The following is a 13,968-nucleotide window of genomic DNA, read 5'->3' on the forward strand; positions in this document are numbered from 1 at the left end:
TGTATTTAATGGACCAGTTTCTTGGGTCCACCCAAACAACACTCAATGTACTAGAAAAAGAAGGGAACATAAGGCTTCATACTATTTACAAGCTTCCTACTCCTGAAAGGAGATGGCAACTCCAGTACTGAACTCCCACAATCCCACAATGGCTTAATTTAGGGTAACTAGGAGTAACTAGCGTACTGAACATTCCTATCATGCCTGGCAAAGGCAGACAGAGCAAAGACAGGTAGCTTAGAACTTGCTGTGTTCATTCAAGAGTAAACTTTTTTAAAAAAGGGTAAAAGAAATCATGCCATGTTCACCCTGCCAGTTCTGCAAAAAAAAAAATAACAGTGTATTTTGAGAAGCTATACTCAAATACTACAAATATAAATTCTGTTTTCAAAGAACATTCAAATATTACTTTAAAGCAGTGTAGTTATGCATAAAGTGACATTCTATGAAAATTTTTGCAGAGTTGACATGATTAAAAAATAAGATATTAAAGGAAATGAATTTTATGTTGTCAGAACTACTTAGCTTGTGCATCAAACTCCAAGTATCTAAGTACATGACTAGTTTGTCATTTATGATATATTAACTTCTGCAAAATGATTCTTTCATAAGAAAGTTCTTCTGTATCACCTTCTGCTTGCAGCTAAAAGCATTTTGACAGTTACTATCAGGTTTAATTCTAATAAAATAGACTTTTTGCCTTATAAAAAGTTTATAAATGAGAACTATATCTTCTTCTATAAAGTCATCTGTATTATCAAACAATGGATTCTTCCATACAAATCAAGCTCTTACCATTAGTCAGTAAAGTTTATATCTTACAGACCCAAAACACATAACAATGAATTAACTCTTAAGATTTGATGCACACACTTTGAAATCACTTCATACCACAGTGCTGTTACCTCATCCTAAAGCAACTGAACTATAAAACTCATCTGAAGGTCCAACTCAGACCTTGTATATACCGAGCACTTTCACAATATGACCAGCAACTTGGTATAGTAGGGAGAATTTAAAGGTTGCTTTTGATCCTCCCGTTTGTATCCAACAACAGCTGTACAAAGGCTGAGTTAGTAACTCTGCACAGGTCTGGAAATACAGTGAGAGAAGTAACCTTACTGTGCAGATCACTGTCACTGCAACTAGACTGCTAAGGAGCTAATTACACCCACAGTTAATTTGCAAGTGAGTTCATTTTTGTAGGTCATTTGGTAGGGCACAGAATTTTAAAATGGAATCAACATATATGTACTGCAATTTTTTCCATAAAGAAATAAATTAATAAAGTGTTGACTTTTCCAAAGTTTCTAGTGTAATGAACAAATACACATTCACTTCAACACAAAAAACAGAAAACCTAGGCACCATAGCCTATTTACAATACAGCTATAGTCCCTGATTGCAAAGCACTTAGCTCTAAACAGCTTATCAGTCCCTTTCAATTCAGTTGGGCAAGTACATATATATGAGTAAGAGTATACAAAATTAGTGCCAAAGTTAAAATTAATCCAGTAAATGGGACCTTTGTAATAGAATGGATCCCTTTTTCTTTACTTCTTTTACAATAATACCACTGACTTCACTGGAAAAAAAAAAAAAAAATCAATTCTCATAGTTTATAAAGACATGGGTCTTTAACTTTAAACAAACTTTTACTCCACAGTAAAAACTGTAGAGTTCTGTCCTGAATTGGTGCTTCAGTTTTTTTATATTGTGGATGAAAGGGTACTGTATTTATTTTTATAAAATCAGTTGATGACACTAAACGGCAGATGCTGCAACTGCACAGAGGGAAACAATTCAAAGCAGAACTTGAGCAAAATGGAAAAATTCTCTGATATCAAAAGCACAAAGTTAGCTGAAGGCCAGCACAACATATTATACCTAGGAAAAAGCAAATACATAGTACAGTGACTCTATCTTAACGTGGGTTTTATAAGCTACAGACTGTATCCTTACATACATAGGGTATCACATATATGGCACATGACATGACTGTTCCACTTTTATACAAGTAATAGTTCCACTGATTGCACTAACAAATTCTCAGCTGGAACAGTCTGCTTAACATGAGGAATTAGACTTCAATGAAGAGGCTCATGAACTGCATACGATGAACTGGCACAAGTCCAAAGGAGAGCGACTACAGTAATTGCAGGTCTAGAAAACAAGATTTAGGAGGACAGACTAAGTTAAATCTCTTTTTCTTTATTGTAGAAAAGACACAGTAGATGTAGAAAGACACATGATAATAGTCTTTAAATTGATTACTTTTCATACATGGAGAAAAACTGATAAATATCTTAATCATATTTTATGTATTAGTTTGCAGAAATGAAGTTTTAGGTTAGGTCTTGGGTGGAGTGGGAAGCATTCTAGCAATGAGAACAGCAAAAGCTGTGATTAGTTGCATAAGGACGCTGCAAGAATGATTATTAAGCATTTTAAAAACAGGTTAGCGAAACATTTGCCAGACAACCCATGTATATAAGGATATCCAAATAACCTCTGAAGGTGCCTTTCAGCTGCACACAAGAAAAGTTTTATTCATACTTCCTCTCCATAAACAACTCAATGTGACTTATAATCAATAGAGCTTTTATAAACTTTTGTGGTCTTAGTTGATGCTGAACACTGATCTAGCTCTTATATTTCAATGCCACATACACAGTATAATAATTTCTAATTAATTATTGGGACATTATCCCTATCTAGCTATTCACATACATATGAAATGAAAGGATAGATTTAACACAGTGAATTGGTGACTATCCAAACTGGAGAGAAAATACTCCTGAAATATTAAGGAACAAAATATGACCTGTCTCACTACTAACATGTAGCTTCAAAAACACATTAGGCAGATGACACAGACAAAACTGTCTCCTTGTATTCAACAGAGAACAAGACACAAAACAAAGTCAGCCATGAAATGTGTAATTTATACAGGCTTCGTAAAAGGAAGGCTTCTTTTAACTCAAGAGCTAAATTCAGTAAACATAAAATAATGCCTGTTCCTAGTAGCACGTTATTTCCAAAGGCTCTTCTTCAAAACTACATCCTAACTCCATCCTAACCAAGCCCTTACAACAACAACATGTAATTTTGTATTATTACCAGCAAACTGAAAATACCAGCACTGACTTTTAAGAGTATGTAATCAGGTTATAACTAGAAAATTAAAACTAACATTTCCTCTAATTTTAATTACTTCTTGGAACACTATAAACTTCTATTAGGCAATGATAAGCTAATTTTCTGTTTTGTTTCTTTTTTTTCTACTCAGGCACCTCTCTTGCTTAAGAAAAAACAGAACAGGAACACTAATTAGGAGGATACTCAGTATTTAATTTTATTATTTAATGTTTCAAGCTGCAGCTTCACATTAGTTATTACACATCTTCTAGCTATTACTTTGAACAGGACACTTTGTTGCATGGTATCGTATAAACTCTACTGAGGTACCTCTGTACTGTATTTCACAAACATAAACAAACCAAATCCCACAACAGGATGCGAGTTAAGACAGTAACATGCCTCCTTCTATAAACACAGAACAAAGGTATAGAGAAAATGGGATAAAATAGTAATTTTGAAGAGAGTTATCTGCATCCCAAAGAGCAAAGACTGGTCTTGTTAATCACAACAAATGACTGAATTTGCAGATTATGTAACATTAGCTAAACATGTGCTTAGAACTGTTACAATACCAGACCCAAACACTACAAATTGGGCAGTGAAATGTTACGACACACGGGTGTCTAGTTGTAAAAAGTACAGTTTAAGAGCAAAATAGTTGCATCAACTATTTCCTTTTAATAAACAAAGCAGAAAACAAAAAAAACTCTACCATAAATTTAAGCCTTGAAATCAGTATAAATCTCTGCTACCTGAGCAGAAACAGTAACCAGTAAGAGTGATAGATTTTCATCTTTTGCATAGGCTAACTACTAGAACGCTGAATATACATTTATTTAGATATAATAGTTCAGATATTTGACAAATGACCAATCCAAAATCTCCTGGATTTAGCAACAAGTAACACTGTAGACAGATGATTTTACTTTCCAACTTGAAGTGTTGGATGTGATTTTGTTATTCTTTTTCCTCTGTTTTTTCCCCAGCCTTTTTCCTTCCTTACTCAGATACTGCATCAGCCTTCCCAGAATGAGCTGCCCAGCAACATCTGTCAAAAAGTTCTTGATTCCAAGCAAGGGCTACCACATTCTCTATATTTCTGACAATGGGATAAACAGTCCTTCCCATCCTACTCTAGTGAATACATACATGCAACTCTACATGCATATATATCTGTACATTTACTCACATGCAAGCATACTGCTTAACAGCTCAAATGGTGTCATTAACATACTCGGATGTAAAACTCCTAGGTTTCTGAACTTTCTCTCTGAACTTGTCAGGGAACACATGTTAAAAACCTACCTTGAGTAAATATTCTGGAAAGCACGTTAATTCCTGCTTTAGGATGTAAGTCTCTCTGGTTTGCAAATTTAAACACATACACACAAAATGTCTAGCTTTTGTCACTGAAGAGTGAAAATATCTTTAGGTTTGAAACAGTTTCTGGCTCCTTTCTATAGTTTCTCTATTTACATTTAACTTGGATTACTTCTTCTTGTTCATGGTAGCTACGGATGAGTGGTGAAGGCGATAAGAGGCAAGACAAGTCTTCCTGTTCCATCACCGAACTGAAATTTGATGTTATCCCGTAATAAAGGGAACAACAATAAAGACAAGTGAGGCAGCAGGGATCCCAAGCTGAGCAAAACCGTGGCTCACTCATGCACTAGGATATCACAACTGAGAAGAGAGATTTCTGTGTTCTGTTACCCAGAAAAAGAATTGAATGAAAACGGTACTGCCTCACCACAGATGAGCTTTGGGGAACACCCATACTCAGCTCTGCCAAAATTCTGCTTGATCAAACAGAAAGAGGAATCTTAACAAGAGCTTTCAACCAAGTAAAATTTGATGGATTTCCACACAGAGGCCCAAAAGCTCACTCTGACAAACAGTAAATAAGCTTCCTGATATGAGCCAAGACACTAACTTATTCAAAGTACAGAAGGACTGTATCTTCTCAAACAAATTATTATAAGAACATTTTAACTTTTAGAAGAAATTGAGAAAAACTCTTAAATTGAAAGTGTCTGGCAATCTTAAATATAGATATGTTAAGTTTAAGGCCTCTCTCCTAACAGACATTGGCTGTATACTGCAGTTTTATTCTGAACCTAATATTAACCTGAAAAAAAAAAAAGGAGAAAAGGAAAAAAAAAACCTTAAATAATCTGGCAACAGATTGTTAAAAAACAGAACTACAGAGAAAAAAAACAAGTCACACATATCATTTGACAAACTGAATATAAATGAAGCTAGCAAGGAAGTAATTACCTGGGAAAACAAAGAGTAACAACAAAATCCCCAAACAGTAGTGATAAGATAGTAAGTACAAATATACCTTGTCCTTGAGGAACTCCGTAAAATTCAGCAGCTATTCTTGCTGCTTCCTTACGGTTTCCTTTCACTATGTAGAAATGACTAAGTATAGCAAGGCTGATCTTCACAAAAAGTTTAAAACAAAAAAGTGAAAGTATAGTAAAGTAGACATTAGATAGCTGCTGAGCAAAAGGGCGACTTTCTTCTATGACAGTCATTGCTGCAGCAAAATCTCTCTCACTGTTTGGGTAGGGCTCTCAAATGTGTTGATAAGATCATATGGCTCCAGCCCTGCACTCTTGGGAACAACTGGTCCTGAGGAAAGAAAATATCAGCTGGTCATGATGCGTGCTGCTCAAAATATGACGATTATTTATACTGTACATAGTACTGAGTTCACTGCCACTCCTGCTAGCCTGGTAATATTCAAGTGAGACAGAATATAATAGAGACAAGTTCCAAGATCCAGGACTGTACTTGTTCCACTTGAAAGGTCTATTTCATTACAAATTCTGCAATTCTAACTCATTTATTCATACCCTATTAATACTTGTTTAAAAATACACTGTCAAAATTATCAATAAGGACTACAATTTCATGCACTAAACCAGGTAACGCAGGTAATCAGTTTTTGCTAAAACAAGTCCTCCTGCTTCTCAAGTACAATCCTTCATTTTATGTTAGACTAATATTTTTTTCCTACAAAACTAAAATCACATCAGTTGAATACTTGAAATCCACATTAATACAGAAACAGAAGTTGAATATACACCATCTATGACAGTCTCATTATTTTGTTCAGGCTGAATGGAAACATCTAGTATACATGTTCTTAAGCATTATACAAAAAACAGAGCATATTTTAAGAACAAAACTAGTAGATATAAGTAAGAACTTGAGGCACCTAAAATTAAGTTACTTACAATGTAATTAAAATTGAGCAAATGCAATTGGTAAGCATACAACATGGGAAATTTCTAATGCTTATGATACAGTTCATTGTACTGCATCGTATTATTTTAAACCTATGACATGAAAGGCTTTATTCCTTGGCCAATTTTAGACAGGGGAATCTAAGTTCCTTAGATGTTTCAAGAATTAATTTGCTTATATCCCATAAAGCTATTACTCACAGTCATCAGCAGTTATGCACAAGTTGTTCCATTAGCGCAACTGCTGAGTAAATAATGGTGTCACAACATGATACAAACTGAGAAGCTGCCAGACAGAACTGAATTCCTAAGTCAGTTATAATCCTGAAATAAAGAATCATGACAGCATTGAAAAGGGTCCCATTCTAAACTTTTATATTTCCTTTTAAATAAAAGAAATAATGTCTCAAATTACAGTTTAAAATAGTCTACCCATGGTAATCTTAAACTGAAACACCCCTTCTATTCTATCTTGGATTCTGTAGTTTGATGGTCAGAAAAAAAACATTTTAGAATGTTGGCAACTGTCCATCAGGAACAGAGGGTATGATCCAAATGTCACTGCACCCACAGATCCCCGAACTTCAATGAACACCATAGCAGACACTAAGGATATGATACAAAATCATATTTCTGAAACCAAAGTGGCAAAATAAAGGACCTCTTGTCATCTGGCTCCAGAGGTAATTTAAAAGAGTAAGAATGTACAATGTTTTTTGAAAACTACATTGAAATAAGCCTATATAAATGAAGACAATGATAAAAGGAACTTGCTTGGAAATAAATATAAAGATTTTTTTACTGACAGAAACTGAATTGAGCTTATCTTGAGAGAAACAGACATTTCGTCTTTTTCTTTAAGAAAAATTTAATCCACACAAAAGTCAAAACAGTAACCAGAAAAGGCAATTAAAAAGCAGTTACACCGTTAACTATATTAGTCTGTGAAGAAAAATATACACATTTTCTCCTAAATTTCATTTATAGACATTTTCTCATCCAGACAGAATAGGAGCTGCTCTCTTCATACCATAGTTAGAAGCAGGAGTGAGTACTTAAAATGTCAAATGAAAATCCCTTTTTATATTTGGCACATTGTTATCTGACACTGAATTGAGGTGTCATGTTTTCCGTAAGGATAAATAGGCATTATGTTCTGAGACACCATTGCCAATTTCCGTTTCAATCATTAATAGAAATGATATTTTCCTTAGTGACACATCTAGTATTGGAATTTCTTATTTCTTCCATATTTCTACTAGTATTATTAAGCTTAATCAGTCCACAGAATTCCACAGCCATCTTAAGTACCTGTTTTGCAAATTTACCCTGCAGAATAAGGAAGAATCCTAATTATCTCACAGAAAACCTTTCTCGTTTCGTAGTGTTTTACATGACCCCTTTTTTCTTCATGCCACACTGTGTCATCTTGTAAGAGCGCTTTATCATCTGGACTTCCCCCATGTTTTGCTAATTAACAAATAGTCTTTCTGTGTAGAGGCAAAAATCCAAATAGTAATTACTATAAATAACAGCTGTCTGTAGTTAACAGCAGTGCTCAGAGTCAACCTTCCCCTTACAATACTGTCTCCTGCTTCTTATAGCTGAATTAGATAAATCACTGAAAAGAAATTTCTCAGTTGTTAGGTTGTCTTCTTTAACTTGAATTTTTCCATAAAGGGTCAACAAAAACAACAAAAGCTTTTTTCAAAAATAAGGCTGTGGATGTATGTAATACTTTGTAAGTGATCTTTTAAAAATTCTCATTGCTCCATAAAACCTCTGTTTTTAGAAACAATATGAATACTGAGCAGGAGAGTTATTCCTACAACAAAGCTTGTCTTCTGTCCTCTCAAAAATTTCCTTCCTCAGCTATAACCTACATAAAAATGAAAGAAATTATGAGTTTTCAGAATTTCAGTTCACACATGCTCCTAAGAAGCTAGAAAAATTACTCTCCTAATAATATTTCTTTTTTAAAGCTCTATAGCTTATATGTGCCAGCTTAACTGGAAACTCTCCCAACTGCACAGAACAACCAAATTTATCCTAATCTAAGGCTACTAAAGCTCTGCAGAAACTGCCATTACAGCTTGCTGACAAACCCATCCTACCAGGCATCCAGTCATGAAACTAGAACAATTGTTCAGATGTTAACACTCACACGGCATTTTGGAAGAATCAAGAATGTGAATACTGAGACTTGAACACCAACCAAATAGCTGAGAGCAAACCCAGGCAGACTTGGAGAGCTAGGTACAGAAAGCTACATACATTGTAACAGAAATCAGAAAGTAGAAGTGTAAGTAAACACATATAGGATCCAACAGTCAATGCGATGCCATTAAAGTGTAGAAAACCTGGCATCTAAATGTTCCAAATTTTCTGTTGCACAGCAACATAGAGTGATTGGAGTCTGGTCTTGCAGCAGCGCAAAATATTGAGAGCTTCCAAATAGAAATGCATCAGCAACATGGAACAAACATACAATGTTGCAAAAACATCAAAGTACTTGAAAAGAGCAGTAGCCTAGTCTGGAAATTCACATTTCCTGTATAGTTTTGGTTTTTTGGGAATGAAAATTCTCTGCCTCATCTCACTTATAAAACGGGTTTTAAATGACTCCACTCAAGAGCAGTATTCTGAAAAAGACTTCATTGCCCTTAATAAAACACTCAGATATTCTGGCAAAACCAATATTGAAACTCATTAGGTATCTAATAATTTTTCTTTTACAAAATTTGGATAATAAACCTAAATGAAATATTGAATGTTCACTCCCTTAATGGCTACAAAATGGATTGCATGGACAATTATTGTAACCTTTAAGCTTTTATTACAGCACACAGGAAAATGGCACAAAGCCACACTGCAGATAAACAATATTAGAATTTTTGGTTTGTTTTAAAAGCACAGTAATACTGCAACACACAAGGATCCCTCCAGCTTGACATATTAGCACATTCTCAGCAAATAGAACAAGAACAATGTAATCATCTGGTATGCTTTCCCCACTTGGGGTTATTAACTATTTTAATTTTAAAACCATTTTTAAAACTTCAAATTAGGGAATTTATGGTCTTAAATTCCCTTTTAATGTAGGTTGGTCAGTTATAATTTCTAAATAACATAATCGGTACATCCCAGATAGCAATATTGCCATTTATTAAGACATTTATAAAAGGGGTTCATTTCAAACTCCAATGCTCAGACAAATCAATATGCTCTTTATTGCTTAACTATGTAGCAGCCAAACACAGAAAGAAAGTATTCAGCAGTGGTACCTGTTCACGCTAATTCCAACTGTTTGTGAAATCCAATGCAACTTGCCCACAAGCTAAGGAAGTAACTTTTAGAAACAAGTATGCGCTATCTTCTATGATTAATTACATAACCACATTGATAAACTATTTTATTCTCGCAATTTTTCCTCAATGCTTTAGAAGACAGGTATGCTTAATTTTCAGTAAGACAAAGTACACAAGAAAAATAACACAACTGACATAATATTTAGACTTTGAAGGCATCTTTTATTACTAAAGAGTGTAAACCCCTTATAAATGTGATTTGTTTATGGTGTCTTTGGATCTGTAAAATATATTTCTAATTAAATCTTTTAAAATAACATCCTTAAGTAGATTAACATGGGCTGTATAAGAGTATAGTTATGGCACAAATTCTGTTACAGTTAGTCTTAATATTTTTCTCAAATATTTTGGAGATGAATCTAAATGTCTGAAAAAGAAAATGGTTTTGGTTTGTGTTTGTTTTTGGTTTGTTGTTTTTTTTTTAAAGACAAGATATGCAATGCAGTATAAGGAATTATTCCTGTGATGCTTCACTTGCATGTCTTTCTCTACATAGCTAAAAATACACAAAAAGTTCAGGTAGCTGTCCCTCTTTTGAAGTTTCTGGCTAATACCAAATACAACAGGAGGTGATTTAATGAAATGGGATGCCAGGAAGAGGAACGGGAACTTACAGGCGCTTGGAAGAATTCATTATTTTCTATATTATAGACAATCAAGCAGGAAAAACTTCTAAAACAATTATGTCAAAACAGAGTTTAAAATAAAACCAGTAAGAAGCCAGTAGTTCTAGTACCGAGTTTCTGATGTAAGCACACAACACTTGATGAAGGACTTAGAAATGCTGAGAAGCCCTAGCTACTAAAAAGGCAATGTCTAATTCAGCATGAAAGATGACCTGCTGACTTGTATTTTAACAGGTGCACAGCATGCTAATCCTCAACACTTAAAATTTTATCTGACTCCTCTAAAGTTACTGAATGTTGTTTATGTTGTTTCCTCCTTGATGTTTGTTAAACATTAATTTTTTTCTATTATGTCCTACTCAAAGCATTTGAACTGAACAAATCTAGAGCATCTATTTTAAAATATATTTGCTCATATATGCTGTTACACAAATGTTACCTTCAGTTAACATTGAAAGTAAGACAAAAAAGACAGACATACCATAAAATGATTTTCAAAAAAATATTAAATGTTCTGTTCAATAGCCTTCATAACTTAAGGATATTATGCATCTAGCTTAGGCATAGAAAACCAAATAAATCATATTCATCTGATAGCTACAAGAAATCCAGCAACTGGAGAACTGGAAGACACCAAACAGCTGCGGAGTCCTTTTCCAAACAGGAATGCAAGCACATTAGCACAACTCAAACACTCTTTCTTTGTAAAATGTAAAGAGAAGCACAGACTTCATGCCTCTGTTTTGGGGGTAATGGAAAGAAGAATAGTGAGAGAAGACAAACTTTGGTCAAGAAAAGACCAAGCTTGGTTCAGATCTGAACTGCTTTTTCATTGCACCCTATTGCTATCCGTAAAAATTCTACAGACTTACATGACAAAGCCATATTCGTGGCACAAAAACCCAGGAGTTGTGCCACCCACTGAAGCAAACACAACACTGTAAAATAAACAAAAGGTCTATATCTCCCTTTTACAGCTTTTCTTCCTGAAGTACATTCATGACATGGCTACCCAGAATCTACATAAACAATGCAGTGTAAAGTTGATATCCAAAGTTATGTTTCATTCAGATTTTTTCAGTTCTCATAATTCATGATAGCCCTCTGATCACCCAACTGAAGACTAACCAAAAGTCTCTTTCAAAATGCAATGCAATGGTACCTTAAGTGTCGTAATAGGGAAAATCAGAATAAGTGTCGTAAAACATGTCACCCTCCTCCTCTTAGTAGGCATGCTCCAACTTGACACTCATTCTACTAAGCAGCTGCGTATTTGGACACCATTACTCTTCTCTCATAAGATTATGAAAGGCACCACTTTATTTAAAAAGCTTTAACACAAAAAAATTTCTTATAGCAAGTTTTGTGACATATATAGTTTCTCTTTGTAGTTTAGTGTAGTACATTATTTCCATAATTTCTCAAACTGTTTCAGAAAGTAGAAATTTATGCCTTTGGGTGGATACCATATTTATTTTTTTTTTTTCCTTCACTGTATTAAAATTGGTGCTCTTATACAGTTAAGGCTCTATACAAACAAAGTTCTGGTACATGAATGGTGCACCCTTTCATTTGTAACATCACAAAGAGTTTGTGTATTCTACTGCTTTTAATGAATTTAAGGTGGGTTTATTCAGGTGTTTCATCTTTCCTGTCTGTACACCTATCTTAGACAACACTTCTAACATACAGACTTGCATATCTGGATTTCCAGAGAATGGCATTACCAGTCAAGGATTTAAATATCAATCAGTATCTCTAGACAAAACAGATATTCCCTGTACCACATGTATTTTAAAAAAGTGACTCAGATATTTAAGAGACTATGAAATTCCAGTTTTCTCACTTTCTCACTCCTTTGAAAGGATACACAGACATTTTAAAGCTGTATCATCTAGTTATACACTCTCTGCTTCTCACAATGGTGACAGATGCCACTTCAAGTACAAGTCTGATATCAAGCAATCCCTGCTCTCAGCAACATTATTCTATGAGCATGCTTGATCTGCTTAACCAGTCTACCTAATCACTGGCAGCAAAGTTCTATACAGAAGGGAAGTATAACTGACCTGCTTACAGGTAAATTCAATCTGAGTTCTGCTAACACAGTAAAGTTTGCTCTACAGTACTTGTTGCAGTCCTCTGGATATCTAACACAACCCAATTATTAAAAGCATTATAGAAGATGATTCCAAAATAAGTCATGTATGTGCTTGGAGACATTACTCGAACTAGAAACGTGTCAGACAGCAGGCACACACAGCCTGCTGACAGACAAATTGTAGCAAAACTTGGCCCCCAGGAGTTAAAAAAGTTACCACCTCCAGCTGCCCATTCCATTCCTCAGCTAAAGGTTCCTCCCCTCTTTCTCCCTTCCTGGAAACCCACAGGAAGGAATGTGTGTTGGTATTCAGCCACTTCAGTTCAAAATCTGTCAATTTAAACTGCTGATGAGTTTAAACTAGTGTGATGGCCTTTACACTGAAAAAAAAAGCTCTAACCCCCTACCACCCATTCTGATACAGAGACAGTAACCTCCTGTTAAAACATAATATCAAACTGAGGGTAGAATACCTCAAAATGCACCATACAAGCTTCCTCTGAAGGATATTTAGCTGTAGTTTTTTGACGGCTCGGTGTACTGATATGGCTGTATGAGTGAAACTTTGAGAAGTCACATTTTGCTTCTCCTTCCCTTTGTACACTTCCTTTCTTAGGTCCAAATAAGCGTTTTCATCACCAACCCCATGTCTGCAAGAACTTTAAAAATTCCTTCTTCAGCAACTAGTTCACCCTCTTCCTTAGGCATGTGGTACTGTAGCTACTATGCTTTTGATATTTGAAGTAGCCTGACAGAACAAACTTTGCTCTTTCTTATTTTTCTAGAAGGCAGTGCAATCACCCTATTAATCTAAATTCATGCAACTGACCCTGGTATTTTTGCAGGTTTTACAGTTACTCTTTGTTTTAATGAACTGCAAAAATGTCACATGTTCTTATTAAATAGCTGTCTCTAAATAAATGAGAAAGTAAATAAATTGGTAACATTCAAATCCCAGAACAGCCATCATGTGCAGATTTGTTTTTCATCACATATACATTTAGTACATGAGAAATGAACTTGACAGAAATTTTATGTTTCAAATGAGAGTTTTCATCTCTGTAAATAATATCACCTGTAAATAATATCTCTCTGCCACTATGAAATCTAGACAAATCAGAGTTTACAGAGTTTTCATCTCTGTAAATAATATCATCTGTAAGTAATATCTCTCTGCCACTATGAAATCTAGACAAATCTTTTCAGCTGTTCGAATTAATACTTCCTGGACTGATAAACCTATTTTAGATCCATTGTATTTTTTAAAAATTTATTTATGTGTAAGGCCTTTAAATTATGCTGTCATTATAAGACAAGTGTCAATACTCTGAATGTAAAATTTGCTTGAAATAATATCCAAGTTATGAATGTTTTCTCACCAATTTGAATTCCTTTCAAAACTTTTATCCTACGTTATGGTCTTTTATTTCTTCTATAATTAACTGGGGTTTTTTTTCTTCATTACAAACTGTTTCTAA

At 34.5% G+C, this 13,968-nt stretch overlaps 1 protein-coding gene across 4 annotated transcripts in view; it reads right to left on the minus strand.

The window, feature by feature from the left end:
• Positions 1-13,968, minus strand: part of ASB5 (ankyrin repeat and SOCS box containing 5) — a 38,234-nt gene that overhangs the window by 22,385 nt on the left and 1,881 nt on the right. The window contains exons 1-2 of one of the 4 annotated variants that reach the window (XM_057419211.1): positions 7,358-7,438; positions 5,486-5,778 (exon numbers count right to left, since the gene is read on the minus strand). In XM_057419211.1, the coding sequence (XP_057275194.1) occupies positions 5,486-5,681 (196 nt within the window). In that variant the 5' untranslated portion in view covers positions 5,682-5,778; positions 7,358-7,438. Of the gene's footprint in view, positions 1-5,485; positions 5,779-6,596; positions 6,616-7,357; positions 7,439-13,968 lie in introns of those variants that run through there. The other 3 variants (XM_057419213.1, XM_057419212.1, XM_057419215.1) reach the window with 3 other exon arrangements.

The sequence above is a fragment of the Pezoporus wallicus genome, unplaced genomic scaffold, assembly GCF_028554395.1.
Source record: "Pezoporus wallicus isolate ANWC-B61680 ecotype Strahan unplaced genomic scaffold, APGP_CSIRO_Pwel_v1 contig_2384, whole genome shotgun sequence".
Lineage (NCBI taxonomy): Eukaryota > Metazoa > Chordata > Aves > Psittaciformes > Psittacidae > Pezoporus > Pezoporus wallicus.